The 14,509-nt window shown below is 33.7% G+C and overlaps 1 protein-coding gene across 12 annotated transcripts in view; it reads left to right on the top strand.

Annotated features, from left to right (window-relative positions):
- The window catches only part of LOC121857233, a 257,437-nt gene that overhangs the window by 234,916 nt on the left and 8,012 nt on the right, over positions 1-14,509 (top strand). For 6 of the 12 annotated variants that reach the window (XM_042353208.1, XM_042353212.1, XM_042353202.1 and 3 more), the window contains 3 exons: positions 776-793; positions 10,385-10,546; positions 11,156-11,298. In XM_042353208.1, the coding sequence (XP_042209142.1) occupies positions 776-793; positions 10,385-10,546; positions 11,156-11,298 (323 nt within the window). The remainder of the gene's footprint in view (positions 1-775; positions 794-10,384; positions 10,547-11,155; positions 11,299-14,509) is intronic. The other 6 variants (XM_042353213.1, XM_042353211.1, XM_042353209.1 and 3 more) reach the window with 3 other exon arrangements.

The raw sequence follows: 14,509 nt of genomic DNA, 5'->3' as shown, positions 1-14,509 counted from the left end.
TTTACTGTAATTATAATAATTAAAAAAAAATAATTACATACTGTATTGTGAGAGGTAATGATTTAATTGGCTTATGACTTTTACAGTAATAAAAAAATTGGCTCCGTTCATACTTGTAAATCATATGAGGTGGTGTGGACTTTAGTGATGACCCCTACATGTATGCCAAAATCCATTTACTGTGGTAACAATGTCTCCAGAGTCTGTAGAAGAGAAAAACATATGCCGGGACGTCATCAGTAGGGAAATAAGATGTATATATGAAGGGGTGTATATTGGGCTAGTGCTGGTGGTCTTGGTTCTAGCTGGGCAGACATCAGTGGTGACCTGGGAAGGCGACTGGGCCAATCAATGCCTCTGTCATGGCCACACACCCTTTCCTTCTCTCCCGCGACTAGTAAACACCTCACATCACTAACAACAGTCCTTCACAAGCTCTGGTATTTACACAGGTTTTGTCCTTTATTGTACAGTACTCTTGTTCATTCTCTTCTACTGACTCTAGAGATATTGTTACCAGAGATAATGGAGTTTACATACATGTAGAAGTTGTCACTAATTTCCACAGTGCCTCATATACATTTTTGGGGCAGAGTAGCTTTATGGCACTGGAGCTGTTGTACTAATTCGAGGATATAAAGATACTGTTTGAGATCACTTAACTTTGTACCTTGTTCCATAGTCAAATTTTGTGATATATATATATATATATATTAAAGCACTTTAGTGATTGTACAACTAACAAAAATTTAATTCCCACAACCTCTCATGAAAGCGACCTTCTACAATCAAGGTAAATAGGCGAAATCTTGTCCACTGTTGTGAAAAGGGGCATCTGTTTTGTATTGCAAGGTGTATAATTAATACAATAGAATACTTCATAGTATGATATCCTGATGCAGGATATCATAAATACTAATCCAATTAATAGCACATATGCTTTATAAAAACAAACAAGTAAAAATCTTTCAAATCAAATCAACCAATATCCTATCAGCCTTTCTCACTATCCAGCAGGGTGGTCCATGAAAAACATCTTTTACACACCATTATCATGTTATATGTGTAGATTCCTGTAATGATACAACTCTTCTCACCCTTGATAATCCTACACTCTCCCTCTGCCATATTTATAGCCATCCCTACACTCTTTGTAACTTATCTCACTCATATACACATTTACTAATTCTCCACATCTGTTCTTTATTGATACTACTGTAGATGCTCAATACTTTATTTTTCACTCATTAACCACAACTTTTCAGTACAATGTTTCCCAATGATTTTCTCATTCCTTACTCTTTACACTCCCAGAACTCTGCAAGAACCTTCAGAAAATCTAATCATGGTGCTTGTATTGTATGTTGTAATGATACTGATCATTGTTCACCAGCTTAACGTAAATATACCACATCCTTCAACACACTTCATCACACCTGCTGTGGTCCTTATGTTTCCTTTCATAAGTCTTCTTGGAAGTTTTGATAATATTCTTGTCTTTTAGTTTGATTTTTGCTTTAAGTTCCATTTCATCATCATCTGCATTGAAAGAACTACCCAGATATTCAAACTATGAATATCTTCTTATAATTTTGCATATACCCCTGGACGTCCACAGTTCACTCTCAGACTTTCCTCTTGAATGTGACCACCTTGTTGCTCTTTTGTACACTCTCAACAAAAACTTCTTGAACACCTGGGCACAATGAATGTGGGAATGAGCAGAATGGGGCTTGTAGTCTCGGAATGGTTTCAGATTCTTCGTTCATTTTTAAGATTGCATAGTGCTTACAGCGTTCGAGAAGTTTTTGGTGAGGGTGGACATCCACACTCATTTTTCTTATCACAGTATCTCCTAAATTCCTTCACCAATATTTGTAACTCTGTAGCAGATGCTGCCATTATTATCTAATCATCTATATACTGTAGAGTAATAGCCTCCTTCAGACTCTCACACACTGAATATTAACCATAATATCCCTGAGTATGTTTTCCGGTTATCTTTATTTTGCATTCTTGAGTTTATATGATTGTGCTTTTTATCATCTTTGAATATGAAAGTAACACTGATACTAAAAGTAAAAAAAAAAATAATTCTGCAAACATTTCTATCATTTTTATCAAATTCCATCACTGCTACATACAGTATTCTTAAGCTTCACATTAGTCTTCAGACATTACTATAGTCTCACTCCTGTATCTTATTGTTCTCCCCATGTCATATTTCTGTCTCTTTCTGTCTCTCCAGGTCTCCTTTCCTTCCCTCTGTTTATATACTGTACTTGCTGAATCACTTCTCATACTTTTTGCATGTTTTAATTTCTTCGTGCTGTTCATTGCTACTTCACTTATGTTATAGGCAAACGAACATGAAAAATTCTCTAGCAAGTATTACTGTATCAGTATTAGTGTTAGGGACTTGAGGGTGTAGACAGGACCATCACCCAAGTACTGTATGTGAAGAATATCCTTCGTTGACCACCTGCTGTGAGTGTGGAGGAAAGTACATCTCACCCTTGTATTTACATGAACCCAAACATGATATACAGTATATTGTATATATATATATATATATATATATATATATATATATATATATATATATATATATATATATATATATATATATATATATATATATATATATATATATATATATATATATACATATATATATATATATATATATATATATATATATATATATATATACGTGATATATATATATATATATTATATATATATATATATATATATATATATATATATATATATATATATATATATATATATATATATATATATATATATATATATATATATATATATATATATATATATATATATATATCGCAGTGCATCAGGATTAAGCTTTGAAACACAATTGACTTTTTTGGCAAATAGTGATAACTACAGTACTTGTTTATATTGGGACAGTACTGTACAGTATAACTTAATGGAATCGAGTTCAGATTTGCTCAGTTTCATATACGTAATACAGAATGATGTTTCCTACTGTAACCAACCTATATCTAAATTTGGATAGATGAGGCTTGTAATGATGCTGTTCATTTATAGTTGATACAGTACAGTGTATTACGGATTTGTACGTGATTGTTGCCATATTTAGATCACTTAGAATTTATAAAATTTTAATAATTTTTTTTTTAATATACAGTACTGCATTGAAACCAGTATCTTGTCGAGTCCCCCATTGTACCGCTTGAGTTTGTTCTTCCTTGTCCAGTATTAGTTAGTTCACAAGGAAATTGTAGTACCCAGAGAAAACCTGCAGTGTTTGGAAGGGTCATATTGTACTCGATAACACCTTTCTCACATCCAACCTGGAGATTGAACCTGGGACACAATGGTGAGAGGAAACTGCATTACCACTGTGTCATGTTTACTTGAATATACAAAACTCACATAATTATCCTTTTTTAATACAGCATACACATTCAATTTGGAATTTTAACTAATTCAGTAGGTTTTGGTAATGCTGGAATTCCAAGGTAAATTTCAGCAGGAGGCCAATATTTTCTGAATTTACATGATTCTGCCAAAGTCGCCCCACACATATTGCATCAGGTTAGGTGACACAGTTGACCTGGGAAGCATCCATGGCTTTTTGGTGATTCTTAAAGAAAGCTCGTATTTTTTCTGAATGCATAGTGTCAGTACATTCTCATATGTGCTTTTGCCTTTAGTTTCCAATATGGCTTTGAAAGAGTGCAAGGTGAGCATTTAGTGCAAAAGTTCTTTTAAATTGTATTTATATGTATAAAGATTCACAAATATTACAAGTGGGGAGGATGGGGCATCCAGAAAACAGCTATGTGTGTTAAGGAGCAGAGAGAATGGTAGCAAGTGATTTTTGGGGAAGGACATGTTGCTGCTGGGTGATGCTGATTACTGGGAAGTAATGCAGTTTTAACTAGATGGATGTTTGGGTAATATGTTGTGGAAGGGGGAGTGATCCACAGAAGAACACTTCTGTCACAGCCTTAAGAATGAATATCAAATAAAGGAAAATATATTTGTGAACAGTATTTGCTTTTGATTTTGGTCTCTTAGTATTGTGAATTCAGGACATCCAAATGGTAGCAGGGAGCATTATCATGGAACCACAAGGGCTTCTAAAGCTAAGCAAAATTTTAATTTTCATCTTATTAAGCAATGAGAGCCTCAACTGGTAATGCTCCCTGTTCCTTTATGGAGGTCCCAGGTTTGAGTCCTGACTAGTGAGGTACAGTATTGTTTGTATAGTGAGGTCCATGTGCATTTTGATATATATATATATATATATATATATATATATATATATATATATATATATATATATATATATATATATATATATATATATATATATACCTCCTCAGAGAATTGGAACCTTGTCTTATAATTTGCTAAGAGGACAGTTAAAAGCCCTAACTATAACGCCCAGTTCCTTCTCAGTAAAAGTAGGTTGGTAATCGCAAAGGCATTGAGCTGTTAAGTTTGCTTCAAATTTGCCAGATGGCAACTGGGACATTGCTATCAGGTAATCATGGCTAGCCCTCAGAAGTGTGGAAAATGGCCTTAAAATGGTAATGATGATCATCACATACTGTATGTATAGAGTGAGGCTTCTCCGTAGCAGAGTGATTGATGATGCATTAAGGTGGTAGTTACTGGAGGTTTTCTAAGAAGTAAAGGTTAAATCTTTCAGGAATCTGTGGGAGCGACTGGAATTGTAAAATCTGTAATGTAAAAAGTTTATCTTATTTATTTATAGTGCTATGTAGTACATGTAATAAGACATGCTTGTGGAGTATTGGGGGTAAATAATATTGGATTGGATGGTTGTACAGTACATGCACAGTCTACGGTGTGTGGATAACCTCACAGTAGGTTGTGGTTGTCAGGTGATGTGGGCAGCTACTATACTATTCTTTTCTGGGTCATTTGTTTTGTACTTGTCACTTTTCCAGCTGATATTTACTTTGTGACACCATTTTATATGTGTGTTTCTGACACTGCCACAACATTCCATAATAGAACATGTTCTATATTGTCTCTACTTTGTGTTTTTGAGAATATTACAGTATAGTGTATATGTGCACAATATTTCTACTTGAAAGTATTTGGGCTCCTCACAAACACACTTGATAGCATAAGGCAGTACAAAAATCCTATGGTTACAGATTCTTTTTCATTGATGGGAATGTTTTCAAGATTGTACTGAATATTTCACAACATATTTCAATATGTACTTTTCAGTAAAAACAAATGTATGTAATCTGAATTCTAGGATTTTAGAGACAAGGGGTTGTACTCCATAAATTATGAAAAAATAATAGCTCCCTGGTAGTAAAAATAAGAGAAAATACTACAGTAATAAATTCTAGAATGAATCTAAGTTCTCAGTGCTTGTAAGGTAGATCTGTTGTAAGCATCTGTATTTACTTGTCTATCTCAGCAACTCTTTGTGTGACTACATTCATCTTTTATCTCCCAGTATCACCATAAGTACTGTACTGCTGTGGCCTCATAACATGTTCAAAGTGGATGTAAACTGCATTACAGTACTACCAACAAGAAGGTGAACATTTAAGATGAATTAAAAGTATAAATCTGTTTCTCTTTTTCTGACTAACAGGACAGAAGGTCAACCAAAACAAAATTGACTTGTTCAAAAGATTCATAAGCAGTTAGTGCGCAAAGTAGAAGAGCTGAGTGTGGGGCTCTGTATGGTGGTGGGCCTACAAGGTGATGTGGCTCTGGCAAAACTGTTGAATGACTTTATTTCTAAGAGAGAGAGACTAAGTTCCCTCCTTCACTTCCCAAGATATTTATTTATGCTTTTGGCCTTTCACTAAGCCTTTACCATCTTCACATCACTTCCACAGGCCATGATAGTAATATAACAAGACGAGCACTGAGAGTTACAAGTGAAAATGTGATGAAGATTTGTGAGAACAATGTAATCACAACAACTGCTAAAATTATACTGACAGCCACTGTAAGGTTTCCTGGTAATAACTCAAGGTTCTTATTTTTCTAGTGCTCAAGGAAAGGTTTTTTGTACCTTTGGACTTGTCATGGGGAGACCAGTGCCACTCCTTGTCTTTGTCATGTTGAGAAATGACTAGTTACTTGACGACCATTTATATTTACAAATTGTGGTCATTAATCTCGAGCATTCTATTAGTTTAAATAATTTACTTAAATTGTTCTAAATAAAAGATTATTTTATCCTGAAACTGATTGGCATATTTGTCAAATTATCAAATGGTCAACATACATTGAGACAGTGCAAAAAGTTGCAGTACAGGTATTCTTAAAAAAAAAAATGACAACCTTAACGACCAATCCCTGCCACTAATAACCTGCCTCACTACAGGAAGCAGTGTCAACATGTTGACTTCACTTGACCTTCCAAGCTTGACTTATCATTCCACTGTTTCATATTGACCTAACATGATTTACTGTGGCCTTTGTGTAAACCAGGAAGTTATGTGAGTGACCACTTTGATGTCAGATCACACAGGTTGGCTCTGAGTAAGAAATTTAGACTCACTCTGAAGTAATATTAATCATAGGGTCGTAGGGAATTATCACGACTGAGTGCATTCTTCACTTCAGAGCATTCCTCAGCCTCTCTGCCTTTTAACCAAGATTAAAGGACTATATATTATTCCATATTTGCAAGTTATCAATTCACATTATCTCTAATGAGTTAAATTAATATTTGGAGGTGATATCAAATTTCCTCCTGCAGGAGTTTTTTTTATTTAATCCTATTATGAAATGATCAAATTATTTCAGTCTTGGCATTTATGTATTTTGTTAATAAGCAATGGAGCTTCTTCCTTTTGATCTTTGTAAAAAGTGAACTTTTTTCTTCTTTGGCCTTTTGATAGGTGGATCGATCCTATTTTTTTCCAATCCTAAAAATCGTTTTCTGGTAACAAACCAACACATTATTCTGCTAAGTGTACAAAGGCAGTTCATGAAATATATTACTCCTGGTTTTTCTGCTTTGTTGAAGAATTTATCATTTTCCAATCATAAAAGAATTTCCTGTAAGACCTCTAGATATTAGCCTGGAAGCCTCTCAGTTTGCACAAATAAATTCCTTTGCAAGATGATATACAGTATTTGTTGACCCAAGTTAGCCTTCAGCCTCCTTCTGTAAGAGAAATTTCTAGCCAGTGACACCATACATGAGTGATTCTCTTCCTCATCTTCTCAGAAAGGCTAAAGTAGGTGTTTTTCGGGTGTAGTACATTTCAAACCACAACCCATGAGTAGATCTCGGGCTTTAGTTTTGAGGGGTGCAACTGTAAGGTGCTGAGGGTCAATGGTTGGAGTTGTTGTATTAAACCAAGGATCTGTGGGCCACTTGGTATCCGTAAGCCAGAAGGTATAAAAAAAGAAAAGAAATGAAATATAGACCAATATAAAAAAATTTTTTATTGGAGAAATAAAGTTACGTATTAAAAAAAACAACTGTTTTGGGTTACACACCCTATAACTTTGCGCCACTACATTTCATTAGTATTTAACAACTATAGGATGACCTCCAAATTCAAATTATTAAAAAATTAGGTTACAGGGAATTTTTGAAGACAATCTGTTTCATACATGTCAGAACCTTCTTGTCAGACTCCATCGCATATTGATGGTAATGCAGTTAATACACTATTATTGACTTATATTTATTTTTGTTAAAATGGGAATAAATGGCAGGGACTCTTAAAGTACTGTAAAAATAAAAAAAAGTATAACTTGAGATATTATTTCCTCCATTATGTCTGGAGATGTTCTTTTACCACCACCTCCTACTTTACCTTTCCACTGTACAAGTATGTGAGAGATTTTGATTGTGGCTCTTCTTTTTTTATGAAGAAGACCTACTTTCCTCCAGAAAAAAAATGATATACCTGTATCCATTTAAAAAAAATCATGTACAGTACTTGCACTACCTCTTACCACAAATACTCTGTAATTCATCCACCTGTCTCTATTATCCCCTAAGCTACTAATTTATACCGTACATGCTCAAACATTGACACTTTTCTCTTTGTCCACTCTTCTTACCCCACAGCCCATCTTTTTTACTTTTCATTTTCCTATAACTTCTCCGTGTTTCACTCCCACTTACGAGAGAGAAGGGAGACCAGTGCTCCTTGGTTAACTTTGCCTCACCTGTGGGATCTCATCATTATCTACATGTATAATGATTCTCTTTAAAGTTGTAGTGACCATCTTTACCTTCGTTGTTCATCAAAATTATTATCTTGATATTTTCAACTGTCCTGGAACTGTCATAAACCCTTGTTTGAGCTCTTCAGTCATCTGGAACCATTCTTTTTTGTTTGTTTGCTGATTGTTATCTTTTGAGAACATGTCAGTGCTTCTTATGATTTTGCGTAACTATTGCAATTAAATAGGCACAATAAAAGCAAGGAATTGTACTGTTCGAGAATCATCCCAAGAGTAATTCGACCAGTCTTAGGACAGTTTCAATCATCCACAGGAAGTCAGATTGCTGCTATTTTTACAGCTTGCACTTTACTCTTCTCTCTTAAACACCAGCATCTGGTCCACCTGAGCATTCACTGTAGTGTCCGTCTTGTATCCAGTATTCTGGCTAATTTGTTTGCAATATGCTATAACTATCATGCAGTCGCTCCCAGGAGTGCATACTCATTTGCATAAAGCAAAATTATAAACATATTTAAATGGGGAATATACATGATGGTTACATTGCAAAAAAAAGATTCATCTAGGTCATGGCTTGTTAAGGTAGAAACAGGTCTCGTGAATAAGTGAAACATCTGTAAAGTATTTATGGTTGATTTTTTAACCCAGTAAACTTTGGAAGGGTCAAGGAATGGAACAATTAATTTTACCCTTCTTTTATGTTTAATAAAGCTACACATAATTTGATCTTTTGGAAAGAAACACATTACTGTACCCTGTACTATTATTTCAAGTCAAGTACCTGTAGTAAACTTATTTCTTTCAAATAATTTCCACGTTTTTTTATTGAGGCATCAGCTGCTGACCATTTATTTTGCTGAAAATGAAGTTCAGAAAATTACCTTCTTAAATAATTGGACATCATAAGCTAACTTTAGAATTATGTGTGAAAGGACAGAATAAAACACCTCAAAATCATAGGCAGTTCATGGTGATGAGAGTTGAATGAGATTGTGTTCCATTTTAGGGTTTTAAAATCCATAAATCTCTTAACTTACATTTGCTTCATAAACAAACTTAATCTCAGAAACGTTGAACGTTTAACTTCTTAATGCCACAAAACAAATCATCACTGATCACTTTGTACTGTTGTAGCGTTAGTTGCATCACCTTTTATGCGAATGAAGTGTCATGGGTAGTGTAAGGTATAGTTGTGGTACAGTATTTTACTTTTGAATGTTTTGCCAAGTATCATTTTAGGATATAAGAAAACATACTCATTTTTTTTAGTTTGTTTTTCCTTGTATACAGTATTATGGGTATTTTTGTTTATGCTGCATGTCTGTGAGATTACTAACATTTCTCTGCATCACTGAATGTGCACTTGGTCTCATTTTCTCAGGAATTGTGACAAAGTAAAAAAAAACTACATTACAAGCTATCCATGGGACTTAGATATTCTTTATAAGGAAGTACAGTACAGTACAGTAGTAGAGAGAATCACAAGGCAGTGTTTTAGCATCTGCTCAAGACAACTCCTCTAACTATACTCTTATTAACTATTTTGGTTTCCTTCCCTCTTCATCGGCTTTTAATTTTTCTAAGCAATCTATCACTGTCTGTATATAACAGCTTTCTTGATCTAACACACTAATTTTTATCATAAGTTAGATGATATCAGTCCACATTCATTCATTAACAAATACTCATCTTGTTTTAGCCTGTATTTAGTATTATAACAAAGCAATCAGTAGTTCATTATATTTTGAGTTTTAATATATCTTTTTTATTTGTAATATTCAGTTTCCTCATTCATTCACTCACTGTATCAGATTTTCCTACTCATCTGCATTTTGAAAGATTTAGATACATATTGTCAAAAGCTCTTATGAAGCATCCCTTATGTTAAAATTAAACTTTGCTTGCTCTTAGCAGTCTAAAGTAATTTCACCAATTGGTGGTACAGTATCATCATACTTAAGAATTATAGAATGGTATGTAAAATTTTGTCAATGTATAGTAATGTCAGGAATTACTATGTTTGTCTGCCATACCTTCTCATTTGAGTACAGTACTGCATCACTGTCACATTAAAATCCAACAATTATTCTTGTAAAAATAATAAGTTGATATGCACATGTAAAAGGGGTTTCTCATTGGTTTGCATAACTAATATAAGATTAATTTGTTACAGGGAAATGCTTGTACCTGTCTGGACTGATCCCTGAACCACTCACATCTGAAGATGACTTCCGTTTGTTAGAACATGGTATTGGCTTCACTAACATTGTTGCTCGCACCACAAGGGGATCAGCAGATTTGACCCGCAAAGAGATCAAAGAAGGTATAGTATCAGGTTAGACACATGCATTTTAAAATTAAGTTGGTTACTGAGCTCAGGGGATCTACACCATATGTCTTACATGTTGCAGCATTCTAGTCCATGTACAGTGCAGTACAGCAAACTTGTTTGAGGTTTATTGGTGCATTTTCCTACAGTTTCATGCTGCTAATTTTATTTTATTGACTCCTTCAGAATGTAATTTATGTTTTGCTGAGTTTTCTTATTTGTTATTGGGTATTTACATGATAAAAATTTTAAGATATGCAAAAATATCAATTTGGTTTCTTTGGAATGGAATGTGTACAGAGATCAGTCTGGCATTAAAACATTAGAGCCATTATTTATATAGGATCATGATTTGATTTTACCATTGACTTTTGTGTAATAAAATATATGCTCTAAAATCACATATACAGTATTAATTAATCATTCAGCATTATCAAAAATAATGTGTCCTTCAGAACACAGCCTACATCAGCCCCTATTAACAGAATTAAGTACAGTATACTTGATTATGTTCCTGGAGTGTTATGTCATTTCTTAATTTTGATCTGTAAATTATTATTCATTATAAAAATTACTGTATCTTGAAATCTTTATTACCATGAACTTGTCTTACAGGTGGACAAATCCTGCTGTCAAAACTGCAACAGTTTCAACCTCGAATTGCTGTATTCAATGGTAAAGGGATCTATGAAATATTTTCTGGGAAAAAAGAATTTACGTTTGGAAGACAACCAGAGAAAATTGAAGGAACTCGCACAGTGAGTAGAAGTTTCTAGATTATATTTGACTTTCTTAACTTTTATAAAAAAATTTTTTTTTTACTTATTCTGAATATGTGTTTAAATGTGCCTCAGTAAAGTGACAGGATTAAATATTAGTCTGTAAAAGCAATGTCAGAAAATCTTGAAGATGCAAACTATTTTATATTGGGTTACAGCAAATTATATCACATAAAAATCTGAATCACTATTATACTGCACTACAATTACAGATTAAAAAGCTTTACAGTAAGACTTCCCATTACTGGACTCTGAAATATGGAAACTTGGTATTGCTGCATTTGTTTCATCAGTTGATCAGTCCATCATTGTACGTGCTGGATGAGAGACACACTTGAAATATTAAATTGATTTAATCCAACAAGAAGAACCCCAATTATCCATAATAATCATGGTTTGAAGATACACGTCTTCCTCGTATATTAAGTTGGAAACTTTATATTAGAGTTAAATGTTTCCTGGGTGGAAAAATAAAAACATTAATTTAACACAACTTTAACTGCTGTTTAAATTATTGATTACCATAAAGAAGCTAGTGGGTGTTGGTGGTGCAGCGGCAATGTGCGTTTATTAAGTGTTGTACCGGATAAATAAATATAATTCACTATAAAATACAGGGTTAAGTACTGGAGGTTAAAAAATTCACCAAATTAGATTTTAGATGTTTATTTACTAATGAAACACAAGCAAGATACTGTATGTATAGCATCCTTGTATACCATTTAATAATAAAGAGAACAAAAAACAATAAAACAATACACCACTGAGCTAGCATCCCACTTACATAAACTGTAATACTCTAGGACACCGGTCCTTAAGAACCAGCATTTTTACAAACATTTTTGTATAAAACAAAACTTGTTTGTTAACCCAAGAATATCTCAAATTAGATGGAGGAATTCAGACTTTCTTGAAATTGGTTTTGTTTTTTTCATCCAGAACAGAAATGTATGCCGACTTGCTAGCTCCCTACTATGCCATATTGACTTGTATACATAATATGATTTGTCATAGATAAGATGAACCAATTAAACATACCTATCGTACCTATCGTAGGATGAAAGCACTGTACAGGTGTATGTTAGTTTAGGTCAGGTTTGGTAATTTAATTTACGTTAGGTAGTTTTGGTTCGTCAAGGTACAAAAAAGTCACTGGGTCGCATTCATAATGTTGCTGGGAATCATTTGTTAACAGACGAATTGCAAACGTGGCTTTCTTGGATGACGGAACAAATTTTCTCATATTAAAAACCAGGTAAAATAACCCCCCCAAAATTTAAGAAAGTTGGAATTCCGACACCTGGTATTCTATATATTCTTTAGGTAAGAACAGGTTTTCCTTCCATAGAAACTTTTGTAAAGTTGCCGGTTCTTACCATAACAGTGTCATAGTGTTAAACCAAAAATTAAACAAAGGTTTTCTTGCACACTGATAAAGAATCTGTATCTATATTTGTTTGTTTCATCTACAGTACAGCTGAATATAAAAAAAAATATTATTTCTGGTTTCTTGTACCTTCCTCTATCATTTTATTGCCCCAGCCTGACTTATTAGGCCTCTGGTCCCTAACCTCTTTTTTTAAATTTAATTACATGTTGTTTAATAGTATCGTGATTTAACTATTTCACAAATATTCTCAGTTCCCGTCTTGCAAAATAACCCAAGGCATCTGTACAAATTTGCAAACCATCAGCGCTTCAAATTTCACTCATTTTACTGACTAGAGTCTTCATGGCTGCAACTTGTCAAAATTGGAGGTCCTCTTGACAACTATATGCTTAATCTACGGTTTTTTGTTGGATGAGCATCTACCCAATAGGAATAGGTCTAACCTACACAATAAGTACTCATATAAATATTATTAGTAGATGTCTACAATAAATATGGAAACTAAAATTTTTGGGGATGATATGCTACATTGAGATCTGTTCTGGTAAAAATTTTAAGACACTCTTAAAATGAGAATTAGTATCTCCCAAAACTTAATACAAAACACATACTTATATGATAAACAAAATTTTGACCCCTAAGCATTACTTTGTTTTGGATTAGGGGTGAAATGTGTTAAGTGTCTACAAAAGACTTGAAATCACATAAACTATCTTTTTCAATTGGTTAAGCACAGTACTCTAAAGACATGACACCCAAATCAGTCTTAGCTTAGTTGATTAATGATGTTGGAAGCAGGATATCGTACATACAGTATTCATAATGTGAATTACAAAATAAAGATACCTGTACAGTATAATAATTTTTGTATCACTTCAACAATTGACCCTAATGGCCACTGCAACTAGACGTGGCCATGCCAAAGGTAGGAGGCCAATGGCTTGTGTAGGATATCTATATTGTACTGTACTGTATACTCAACTTTTTAGAATGTAATTGTAGTGCTGTGTACATTTAGCAGAACGCAAATTATGTTTTTTAGATTAATTTTTTAGTCAATTTTACTTTTGTGTGAAAACCTGTGTAAGGTATCAGAGAGTTTTGATAAAGAAAGTTGTAAATACAGTACATATGTCACCTAAACTAGTCAGACAATTTTTGTTCAGTGTTGCATTTGTTGACAACAACTAATTCCTACTGCTGTAATTCCCAAGAAATGGCAAAATCTTCTGGATGAAGAATTGTTTTGGTTCTTCACTTTTTTTTTTAGTCATCTGAGGCCATTTATCTGCTGTTGGTGTTTATTACAGGCAGGAATTATCTCACTTAATGTGTCGCTGAAGATTTTTAATGGATTTATTTTTATATTTTTGGGCAGCTAAGAAAAAATTAAATAAATACAATAATCACCCCATTAGCTGAAATAATTGGTGTATAGCAGCTCTGGGTTTGAGAGATTTCTGGGTATTAAGGCGAATTTTCTTATCCCCAGAATTTTTTCCGGGTACTGGTGAAAGTTTTCTAGTCTTAACTACATACAGTACGTGTATCTTGCATGAAGCATCACTGCCAAGGAGGCTTAACTGCAGTGGGACTAAAACAGAGCTATACAAACTCTGCTGTATACATACAATATATTGTAAATAAACAAAATATACTACAATATACTCTATACTGAACTCACTGGTAGATGCTGTTAACTTGAGCTTGTGATGCAGGGAGGCCAAATGGTGATATGATGATACAGAATGGTATTGTTTTCCTGTACCATCTACTGTAGCAGTTGGTGCTGTCACTCTC

Source organism: Homarus americanus, unplaced genomic scaffold, assembly GCF_018991925.1.
Source record: "Homarus americanus isolate GMGI-L3 unplaced genomic scaffold, GMGI_Hamer_2.0 scaffold20465, whole genome shotgun sequence".
NCBI classification, from domain to species: Eukaryota; Metazoa; Arthropoda; class Malacostraca; order Decapoda; family Nephropidae; genus Homarus; species Homarus americanus.
Note: the sequence above shows the minus strand (reverse complement) of the source record. Positions and strands in the feature narration are given on the sequence as shown.